The sequence below is a fragment of the Aptenodytes forsteri genome, unplaced genomic scaffold, assembly GCF_000699145.1.
Source record: "Aptenodytes forsteri isolate BGI_AS27 unplaced genomic scaffold, ASM69914v1 Scaffold54, whole genome shotgun sequence".
NCBI lineage: Eukaryota > Metazoa > Chordata > Aves > Sphenisciformes > Spheniscidae > Aptenodytes > Aptenodytes forsteri.
Window position 1 is genome coordinate 6,215,542 of NW_008796044.1, and position 11,946 is coordinate 6,227,487.

The window sequence follows — 11,946 nt, forward strand, 5'->3', positions numbered from 1 at the left end:
TCCTGCTTTGAGTGAGGAATATCATTGTTGTAACCCTCCAGCATTTAAAAAAAAAAAAACAAAACACAAACAAACAAAAAACCCCACCAAAAACCACCACAGTGGCCATAGGAGGAGATGTATTTCTCTCTTAACTGTTCACTAAAGATTAAACTGTCTCCATCCACTTCTTTTGTGTCTTCTTCAGAAGGTGCTGAAGGTGAAGGTTTTGAAATGTATGCTTAACTACATAAAAGGTGGGGGTTTTTGCAAGGCTGTTATATGTCATTTCTATATGCATTTTAGTATGGAGGACAAGAACATCTAGATGCCCCACCAGCTGAACTGCTGTTAGCTCAAACAGAAGATTACGTGGAGTACTCTAGACATGGAACAGTCATCAAAGGACAAGAGAAAGCTATTGCTTGCTCTAAATATGAAGAGGATGTAAAGATCAACAACCATACAGTAAGCCCTAGCTTATGTAAAAATTATAAAAAAAAAAGAGATTCCTTCCCATTGGAAGGGAATGAGGAATGGTAGGATACAGTACAATATAATTAATACAGCAAATAAGTTTCTCCTGTCTCAAATGTGACACTCCCTTTCCTACTAAGGATGAATTTCAAGTTGTCATGGTTGCGATGTCAATTTGAGGAGTAGCAATGGCAATCTTAAACTGAACGGGGAGTTACTGTATTTCCCTTCGACTTTGAATATGAGTTGGCCACATCCTGTTGCTTTTCTCTTTTTTGAAACTGTACCTGTAAGGCTAATGTAAAATTGCAAAAGTATTTCTCATAACTTTCCCTTCTGGATTGTTTGAATAATTTACTTATCAGGATATAACCTCAAGAATAAATTGCAGCCTGCCTCTTACGGGAGTATTGTTGTGGACATAACTGCTATGGTATCTTCTCTTGCAGTGCATTTGGGGTTCATACTGGAAAGAAGGCAAGTGGGGTTACAAATGCTGCCACTCATTTGTCAAGTACTCATACTGTACAGGAGAAGCTGGGAAAGAAATTGCTGTAAGTATTGTCTTATTTAGTCACTTGGAAAGAGCTAAAAAGCATTCATCTTCCTACCTAAGTTTTAGACCGTTTTGGTTTTTTGGGGGTTTGTGGGTTTTGGGGTTTTTTTTTGTCCTTCCCCTTTCAAATGTGCTTAGTAAATGGGTATCCTTCTTCTTGTCTATCGTATAGAATACTGAAGCAAGCTTACTGGAAGAGCAGCCCGGGGAGGAAGAACACATGACAAAACCCAAAACACTGATGGAGGTAGGTTGTTTCCCTTTCTCAAGAAGGCAGATCTTTTTTCCTCAGCATTTTAAGAGATGGAAAGATAACATATAACTACAAAATTATGTAAGTCATAATGAGTCTGAAAGTTATTAGGCTGCGTTATTAGATCATTAACATCTCTACTGAAAACTGAGCTCTCAAATAGCATTAATAGACACTTGGGATTTAATGGCTTAAACATTACTAATGTTTGCAAGCTGAATCTTAACAGTAGCTGGTTTTCCACCTTACAGATCCACCAAGAGAAACAGAAAGAGAAGAAAAAGAAGAAGCACAAGAAGAGCTCAAATTCAGATAGTGAGGGTGAAGAGAAAAAGAAGCAAGAGAAACTTAAAAAGGTGCACTATATTCTTCAGTGGTTTTGTGGCAAAAAGATCTTGAAATATATTTTACAGCGGTGTCGGTTTTATGAAGCCTGTAATGCAGTTCTTGTGGTATTCTGTGGGATGTTCTTTGATGCTGATTTTGAACAAAAGCAAATTTAAAATGCTGGTAGATGTTCTAAAGTACATGCCCTATTTCTCAGGCAAACATGCAATAAATATTCAGTTTTGGAAGACATAGTTTAGAAGATTTAGAACACTTCCTTTCTAGGCACCTATTACAGCTGTAGTCTATAAAAGACATTGCAGAACACAATGATTTGGGTATTGAAGAAAGATGGAGAGATCAAAGGCACTGTCAAAGCTTAATTTAGCACTTTTTATCCCAGACTTGGGCCCAGTCTCACAGTTGATGGAATAAATCCATCCACCAAGCTATCTACTGACTGCGGCTGAACAGCCCTTCCACAAGCACAGCAGCCTGCCTCTGGATATTCAGAGTGTGAAACTAATGTTAAACTGTGGTTAATCAAAGCATTGTACAAATGCAACTTCTTTTCAGTAGCAAGAAGGAGCAATAGTAGTAGTTTGAGGAATGGGATAACATGTATTTCAAAAAGCATTTAAAAAAAAAAAAAACCGCACCCTGACTGGGGAAAAAAAAAACCAAAACCAAACAACAAACCCAGACCCCTAAGATCACGTGCTTGCTTATCTGCTTTTGTACTTGCTGGATCACGATTACATTTTAGGTAAAGCCAAGGAGTTTCTTACTTGATTTGGGCAATTGGAAAGAGATTAAAGTATCTTGTTTGCTAAATATCATTTTACCATCATTTTACATTAAACACTAAAAAATGAGCATTAAATGAAGTGTGCTGTAGGCAGGCCGGACAGACGTGCATTGCTTATCCCACCATTCTGCCTGCTGCTAATACAAACTTTCATTGGGTTTTTTTTGCTTAATTTTCATCATGGGTTTGATTTTTTTTTTTTAAATTTGCTTTCATTTCAGGCACTAAATGCAGAAGAGGCTCGTCTTCTCCACGTTAAAGAAGTCATGCAGTTAGATGAGAGGAAGAGACCATACATCAGCGTGTATGAAACCAGGGAGCCAACAGAAGAGGAGATGGAAGCCTATAGAATGAAACGTCAGAGACCCGATGATCCCATGGCCTCTTTTCTTGGACAGTAGTCATGGTGAAAATCATTCCAATACACAAGACATTTTTTTTTATACTTGTTTACAACTCTGTAGACACTTGCTTACCTTCCACGTGTCTAATATGTGGCAGAAATAGCAGAGACCTTTTTTTGCACCAAAGACGTTGGTGAAAACTACTTTTGGCAGGCTTAAGCCGTCCAACACTTACAGCAGTTTTTTATATGTGTGTGTATACATACAAAGTCACAAATAAAGTCACAAATATATGTATACACATATATATATAAAATCATATGTGCATATGAAATAGATATACCTACTCTGTAAATTCTTTATTGGAAAAGATCCGATACTGGCTGGAACTCTAGGTTCATTTGGCCAACTAATATATGCAACTTTATATATATATAAAGTCATGATACATTCAGTAAAACTGACTACTCAAAACGGTCAGCAGGTGTCACTTAATACAGAACAATTGTTGAAAAAAAATTGATACAGCTACTGAAGCCTCTTCTTTGTAAAGGCAGGTGCCTGTCACATGGCTTTAAAAGGAGAAATAGTTTCTTGATCGCTTTGTAGTAAGTACTTTGGAAATGTAAAAATTGATTGCTTTGTACAGTTTTGGTTAAATTAATATAAAGGTCTTAAATGCTGTCCAGCCTTTTTAATGAAGAGCTTAGGAGAAGCTGACTGTGGAGCTTTTAAATTCTAATTCTGTTTCTGCAGATGTTAACATATAAATTTCAGTTGCAAAGATCTGAGTTCCTTGGTTTTCTGTTTGATAACAGTATCCCTTATAATTTCAGAATCCTGTTACATGGTGTAATACCAAGTGTCAGGCTCTAATACCTTGTGATAATGTGAAGCAGCATCTGCTTTGTGTTTGGCAATATTAGTCCTTAAACTGAGAGTTTTCCCCTTTAACTATTAAAAGTTGAAGAAATGGGTGAAAAACTTCACAGCGTGACTTTAGAGTTGAGAGGCTCGAGAATTATTTCTGTTATGGCTTAAACTGTCTTATTAAACATGGCTTTTATAACCACATTAAATGTGGTTATATTAATGGTAGGACAAGGAAGACTCCGTAATCCTGGCTTTTCTTAAAATTAGGAACCTGATTACAATTTCTGCTTTGTAAACGATGAAGGAAGTTAAAGTTACGGGAAGAAAATGAAACAGTATGTTATGCCTGTAACATGTTGTACTTGTCAATTCCACCTGTAAAGCTGGTTTCCATTTTTTCTATTAGGTTTTCTCCAAGTCTGCTTCCCCTTTATTTTTGTTACAGAAATACTAATTCTGAATGCGGACTTTATTTTATAAGACTTATAAATCTGACTGCAGACTTTTATTTTATAAACCTTGGATTTTAAAATCCTCCTAGCACTTGCAAAAAAATATAACCAACTAGTGAGATCAAAGATCTGGGGGTGGAATTGTTAATATAACCAAGTACCAGGAAGGAAAAACTTTAGAGTAGAAATCAGCTTTTGCAGAAATTGCTTTTATGTTTTCACAAACAATGTGGATTTAGACTGTCAGAAGGGGAAAAATATTAGGGATACAGTTTTCCTTCTGCTATACTAGTGACTCACGTTTTAGGTTTCCACATCAGCTCATGTCTTGACCTTTCTAGGTTATGGATAATTTCAAGGGAAAACTGCTCTTTTCCACGAGTAATTACATACAATAAACATACATTTAAGTCTCGTGTGTGATTTCACAGCCGCTTTGAGGATTGAATATTTTAATTTAGCATACAGAAATGCTAATAATGGAAATTCTGCATTAATCTGCAATGTAATTCTATATTAAAACTATCTGCGATACTCTCATTGATGATCAAAATTTTAGGTTGAGTATTTGCTGTGTTCCAGAGATCCTCTGGTATGACCTGAATGCAAACTGTCCTTGGAGGATTTTTCTGAATTAGCTGAACTGTAAACTATTATTCTTCTCAGGGCTGTAACATCTGAAGTTCTGGCCAGCATACCTCCAGCTGCAGAGATACCAACTGCTGTTGTCTTAGTCAGTGCCAAGTTCAATGTGAAGGAGGATGAGATGTCAGGAGGGTCCATGTTATCAGTTCCTTGAGCTATTTAGATACCTTTCAAAAGTAGCTGGAGACTTGATTCTTTATAGAGTAAAGGAGGCAATTCAGAAATAACACTGAAAAGAACAATTCAGAATGAAGAACAGGTAATTCACCAGTCTAGGCAGCCCGTAAAGTTCAGATTTAAACTCATTTAGTGAGTATTTTTCTTACATTCAAGAGAAAAATGGGGAGTTAAAGGTGCATGTATTAGAAGCCAATATAACGTGCTCAGTGCTAGAGAGAGAGAGAGTTTATTTCGAATAAACATACTGAATTCCACCTTAAGCATACTCATGTGGACGGATTTTCTTTTCAATACCTGAAGACATGACTGTAACTTACTTTCTGGCATGCCCTGTCTCGCTCTGCTAAGAGAGAGCCTATGGGGAAGAGGGACCAGTTTCCTCTGTTGAAGCAGAAAGGCAGCTCCAGGGTAAAAAGCATGTTTTATTCCAAATACAGTTCCGTGAGCCTCTGAATGATGCAGAGTAGATCTCATCTGGATCAGTCTCAACAGTTAAAAGACAAATAAAGCTTAAAACACGTTGTCCTATTTATGTCATAAAGGTTAAATGTTAAAGAACATTGTGGATCTGATCACGAGGATTAATTTTCCTCCATCTGCTTCCCCTTGGATTTGGCATGCAATGTAACTGCGCGTATCCAAAGACAGCTTCCTATTGCACAAGAAGAATTTTTCCTTTCTAAAATGAGGTTGAAACAAGTTTGTAGGCTAGCTTGGACAAAAATAAACATACAATGAAATGAGCATACTCTAGCAGAGGCAGCTGAAGTTTCTTGCATGCACAAAGACAGAAGCGAGGCGAGAGGAAATTCCTTAGCCTGGTCACACAGACTAGTCAAATTCTCAAATGGTAATACAAGGCAGGCCCTCCCAGCACAGTCAGGGCAGGTTTCACTGAATCTTGCCCTTGACAAAGCTCAAAAACTCTTTTCTTAACTAACTCCCTTTTCAACACTTGCTTCGATTGCCTCATTTTTCATCCTGTTGAGTACTGGTTGTCTGGAGGCACGCTCAGTCTGCAAACTCTGCACTAGCCAGCTGATTTGAAGACATTTGCATTTTTAAAACGTGTAGATTAAAACATTCTTTATGTTTTTGTTGAAAAGTTTAGCATTCTGTGTTATCTTTCAAGACACGCCAGAAGGTAGTTCTTTTACTGTCTCCACATTTCTCTGTAATTGGATCTTTATAGCTTTCCTGAGTGGGTTAACGAGAGAGATGCACTGTTCTACGCGAGCATAATTGTTTTAGGCTGTTGAGGGATCAGAAAGAAGCAGGAATGATAGCAATTAGTTAAGGATGAAATGGAGTTCAACTTTCAGGAAAAAGAAAAAACAACAGAAGAGACAGGATTTTCTGTGCCCACTAGTGCAACCCAATAACTGCAGTTTTCCGTACCACTTTTGGGTAGAACTTTACTCCGTTCAGGCCAAAACACCACGGCCTGAACCACGTGCAGGCAACTCCTCGTTGTTCTGTTAGCACTCCTGTTTGCATTCATTTTGCCGGATGCAACAAAGGAAGAGACAGAAATGTCATTCTAACTTAGACTAGTTATTTTACATGAAACAAATTTGTTCACTTCTCTTAGATGACCCAACCAGAAACTCACCGGGGTGGTAGGTAGTGATGATTTTTGCTTCTGCAAAATGCATTTCAGACCTCAGTGGAACAGAGAAAAAATTCACTTTGCCTAAGAAAACCTTGCTCAGTGGACAGATTATCAAACCCAAAATTTCTAAGCTACAAAGTCTTAAAAGTAAGTCCAGTAATTCCAAAGCATTTTAGAAACAGCCTCCACCCAGCCACTCGTAGAATAGAATCATTAAGGTTGGAAAAGGCCTCTAAGATCATCGAGTCCAACCGTCAACCCAACACCACCATGCCCACTAAACCATGTCCCTAAGTGCCTCACCTACACCATCTTTTAAATACCTCCAGGGATGGGGACTCCACCACTTCCCTGGGCAGCCTGTTCCAATGTTTCACCACTCTTTCAGTAAAGACATTTTTCCTCACGTTCAATCTAAACCTCCCCTGGCACAACTTGAGGCCGTTTCCTCTTGTCCTATCGCTTGTTACTTGGGAGAAGAGACCGACCCCCACCTCGCTACAACCTCCTTTCAGGTAGTTGTAGAGAGCGATGAGGTCTCCCCTCAGCCTCCTTTTCTCCAGGCTAAACAACCCCAGTTCCCTCAGCCGCTGCATTTGCGCTGCATTTGGATCTAAGCACAGTCCTTGGCCCGTTGCTCTATAATCTCCCACCACACCTCTTAAGAGTGGGACTTTTTTTCGGATGCATTTACTCCAGTAGCACATTTGCACATGAATTTGTTCTTGATTTTTAATATACAGCTAAGAACTACAGATTTGGCTCCAACACCACCTCACAGCAGAGTTTTATCCCATTGCTGCTCTTTATTCACAAGCTGCTACGACATATGCTAGCAGGCATCGGGGAAGTGGATGCTGGAGCACAAGGCCTGAGGTTGAAGTCGCCTGCTGTAGTGCCCCGTTAGCAAGGCGGCTGTTACAGCAGCACGGGTGAAGGAGGAGTTCCCTCGCGCTGGCATTGCTCCTGGTTCTGCACATCCTGGTTGGGAAGGGGTTATGCCATCGGCCTCTGGGCTGCATGAGACCCAAGCCGGGGGAGGAAAATGGTGCCTTCAGCTGGCTTCTGGTTTTGCCTGGCTGTCCCTTCTTGCTTTAACAAGTCTCACTCTGAGCATGTGCAGAAGCAAAAGCACTGGGCTGCAGGTTTTGACACCAGAGAGGCAGCACAGCCCCACAGCGTATTCTGCTGATACATTAATATTTTCTCAATATTCTAGGAATAGCTGAAAGACCATTTTTAGCAAATTACCAATTCTCTGAGAACAGAAAAGCCAGCTCTGATGCAAAATTCTCTGCTTGGAAAGCGGCAGCAGGAGAGAGGATTTTATCTGTAGCTGTCACTATCTGCACAGACTGTCACTGCTCGCACGCAATGGAAGTAATTTTTCACTTGTCTCTGGGGGCTGCTGCTTTGCCCTGAAGGCTAGAGGCACTGCACTGTGACACGGGTAAGTGACATTTGCAGCCGGCTTTCCTGGCTTGGGCAAATGCTGCCTCTGTCCCCAGGTACTGGGATTGCTGCTGCTGCTACAGACTCCAGAAGTGGGGCTGGAGTTTTTTTGTATTTTGGGAAATACAAGGCATTTTCAGAAGAGTCTTTTCTTGTCTAACTGTGTTATTAGATACCTAGGCAGGAGCCAACTGTAGCAAGTCAAAAAGGTTGCTGAATTTCACTTTGAATTAGAAAGTGCATGAGACAAAAGAAAAAAAAAAACCCAACCTTAACACATCTGCACTGTGCTTGCGGTGGCTCACTGGTGCTTGGGCTGGTTCCCACTTCCCTCTTCCTAAAATAAGCGCTATTTATTTTTATCTTAATGGGTTAGGACTGCAGTTCCTAAGCACGGCTAATGGTCTCAAAGGCATCCTTTAAACAGACATTTGACTCATTTTTATGGGGGCTTTTGGAGAGGGACAATCACTCTCTGAAGACTGCTCACAGACTTCCAAACTCCTTTTAGTCAGGGCCATAAAAATTACTCAAATCACCAGTCTGCACTAAGCCAGGAGGCCTGTTGGGTAGAAAAACACTTTTTCCCTACCATTAGTATCTCCAAAAAAGAAAAAGAAAAAAAAAAACAAACCCAAAGCACCTACACTCATCTTTGAAGAGAGGTACACTTTCATTGCCACTGCCCAGGGCGATGGGAAGGCTGTATTTTAGGCTGCCTCCAGCCTCTGGGTGAACTGCAGCTATTTTGGCATTTGCCGAGTCATTTTATTTGGTTACAAAGTCGTTGCTGCAAGGTCGGTAGCTGCAACGGTAAAACACATTGGCACTCAGAGCAAACAAGGGAAAATCCTTCCTCGCTGGGACGCGGTCCCATCCTGCTGTCCTGGGGTGGGAGCTGGCGATGGCTCACCTTTAGGCACTCACGTTTGCACGTGCACGGGAGATAGCGGAACTACAATTACGCTTTTTACTCTGTAGGTGCTGCGTTCCCCGACAAGCTTTATCTAGAGGATGTGAAGCCACAGCACGTTGTGCTGGGGTCACCAGCAGGGGATGTGGGCAGGGGACAGGACCACACCAGCCAGCAGCAGGGACCAGCCCAGGCGAGGCAGCACCTCCCGGGCTGGTGCGGGGACTACAAGGGGCGGCACGGGCAGGACGGCTTTGCTGCCGAGGAGGAAGCACCACAACAGGCCCCAGCAGCCCATCCACGGTGGGGACCTGCACCCCCAGTCCTACGCATGTCCCACGGGGGTATGCCGAGGCAGATGTCAGCCTGAGCCGGCTCCCCGCGCTGGAGCAACGAGCTGCCTTCCCCGTGATCAATGGTGAAGACCACGTTAGTCACAGCAGGAGGCTTTTGCTAAAAAGCAGCACGGACGGGATCTCTTGTAATGCTTCCCTGCAATGTCTAGCTGAAAAAAAATTAACTGAGAACTGAGACTCAGGGCTGCTCTGTTTCACTGTGAACAGGCAATTTCTTTATTTTACAAAGAGACTGCCAAACATGTTCTCCAGCAGAGCTGTCTGGGACCCTGGGTGAGCTCAGCTCGGCGTTGCAGCACAGACATATTTTCCATCTGCCTGGCAGGAGCTTCCCAGTGCTGCCTCTCCCCATGCCGCCAAACTAGGTCAGGCTCTCGCTGCCTTCAACACGCCGTGGATCCGGGCACAAAATCACCAGTAACTGCGACTTCCCCAGTCACACCTCGATCTGCCCGGCAGGACTGCTGTATTTTCAAGCATCGTTTCATCCCTGGCCTGTTTCACACCCGTCCCAAAGCCACGGTGCCCCAGCACAGCTGCCATGGGGCAGGTTCGGGATAAGCATAAGGGCTTTTTCTTCTCAACACCATTAGTGTCTGAGGAAACCGCTGTGGCTTCCCAGGCCAATCCAGCAGGCACCCTGGCAAAGCCCACGGGAAGTTTTCATCTGGTTTCATAAGAAACCTAAGGCAGGACCCAGGCACGTGCAACTCCTTGAGCCTTGTGGCTGACTCCAGCCTCACACCCAGGCAGGAAAGGCTCTCCAAGAGAACTGGGTTCCTACAAACCTTATTGAAACAGGCAAAAAGTGAGAATTCATATTCGACTGATCACCAGAGCTGCCCCAGGGGGGAGCAGCTCTCGGAGCCCGTGTCTGGGGGTGTCCCCACCTGCGCTCACCTCAATGCCAGAGGGGCAGGGGGCAGCTCCCCACAGGCACACCAGAGCTCTGCAGCCATATGGCAGCTTTTCCAAAACAGCCCTTATTCCAGTGAAATTTAAGGTGATGATTGCGTGGGTTTGGGGAAGGGGGTTGTTCTCCTGGAGGTTGTTCAATGGCAGGGAACATTGCTGAGCCATCAGGGAGCTGGGGGCCGGGGCGCTGGCCCTGAAGGAGCTCTGCAGGACCATCAGCACAGCAGGAAAACAGCCCTGTGCTTCCTCGGCCAAACATTCCCACCCCTCCCAGGAGCAGCTGAACTGATTACAGCTCACAAAGCGAACTGTATACATACTTCATTTTTACGTTATATCCATTCCCACCATGTTCCAAGAGGAAGTGCAGGGGAAAGCTTAAAAAAAACCCCACAACAGCTCCGATAAGGATGAATTCTGGCAGAGTAAGGAATGATACTTCCAGCGTACTCCCAACGTGATAATCTGCACTGATCAGAAAATATTTACTGGCTGGAGAGCAGCAGGGCAGGATCTGGAGGCCTGCCACAGAGCACATGCCTGTCCCAAGCCCCGCGTAGGATCCTGGCCGGGGCAGAGCAGGAACCACGCACCCGCAGGCTGCGGCCAGGAGCACCAGCAATCCACTCTGCGTGGGTGATGATGGCCCCAGGGCTATCGCTGCCCTCCCGGCAGGGTGACGGGTCCCCCATAACCTCCCACGCTGCCAGCCTGGGCACCCGTGGGGCCAGGCTCTACGTCTGGGTCATCTTGCAGCTCCTGTTTAGACTTTCCCCACCACTGCCTTAAAAAGAGTCTGGTCCGTACCAACCCCGGCAGCATCACAGAGCATCCTGCAAAACAGGGAGGGAGGGAAGCGGTGGGCAGGGGGGGAGCGGGGTCAGGAAACTCTCCAACCCCCATTTGTCTCTCTGCACCTCCCCGGGGGCTGTTAGGGAAGCACCATCGATTTTGAGAGTTGTAAGGCATTTGCAAATTCTGGGTTTAATGGGCTGGTACAAGCTGGGATATCAACCCTGCTCAGAGCTGTAACACCATGACTCGCTGCAGCAGAGAAACAAGGGATACGGGATTTACTCTGACTCAACACTTCTGTGTTGGCAGAGCTAAAGCTGAACTCCGGCTTCAGCCACTGCTTCTGGTGTTACTGCCTTACCTTAAGCAATTGCTAGGGGGTTTGTAATTACTTTCCAAGCTTAAAACAAAATCCCAACCCTTTCTGAAGACAGAAGCATTCCCACCCTGCCATCCCTATAGCAAAGTCTCCGTGTTTTGTCTCCCACATCCACCTGAAGCAGCGCTGAGGTACATGCAGTTAGTTTCCTCTCAAAATTCACATTTGAAAAGCTGCTGCTTCACAACGATGTCCTTTAATTCAAGCCTGGGGTGATCTGCCATTACCTGTTTCTCTAAATTGTTTTAGAAGCGAGTTTCCACCCTTAAGATTTGCTTCCCTTACTAATGCTCCAGGATCAAGTGTCAAAGTTGTTCCCTAGTTTGCGCTGCATTACCCGTCCCCTTACAAATTCTGCTTGTGCGGGCAGCGGCTGCAGCAGAGAGGGGCAGAATCAGTCAGAAATGATCCAGGCAACTCCTGAGCCTTTCATGCCAGACTGCAGGAGAGAGAGAAAGGGAGAAGCTCGCCAAGCATCAAGAGCTTTCCAGCCATATGTGCATAAAAATTTCTTCCCGTGCCACGTGACAGAGGAAGAGGCGCAGACCCATTACACAATAATAAAAATATGCCTTTGGCAACGTTGAGCCAAAACCTGGAGCTGCTGCAGGAAGCTAGCAATCCACACAA

At 43.8% G+C, this 11,946-nt stretch overlaps 1 protein-coding gene across 3 annotated transcripts in view; it reads left to right on the plus strand.

Annotated features, from left to right (window-relative positions):
- SLU7 (SLU7 homolog, splicing factor) overlaps positions 1-4,499 on the plus strand; it is a 14,536-nt gene extending 10,037 nt beyond the window's left edge. For all 3 annotated transcript variants that reach the window (XM_009285722.2, XM_009285720.2, XM_019473873.1), the window contains 5 exons: positions 286-447; positions 906-1,010; positions 1,185-1,259; positions 1,517-1,621; positions 2,622-4,499. In XM_009285722.2, the coding sequence (XP_009283997.1) occupies positions 286-447; positions 906-1,010; positions 1,185-1,259; positions 1,517-1,621; positions 2,622-2,801 (627 nt within the window). In that variant the 3' untranslated portion in view covers positions 2,802-4,499. The remainder of the gene's footprint in view (positions 1-285; positions 448-905; positions 1,011-1,184; positions 1,260-1,516; positions 1,622-2,621) is intronic.
- Positions 4,500-11,946: the final 7,447 nt, after the last annotated feature.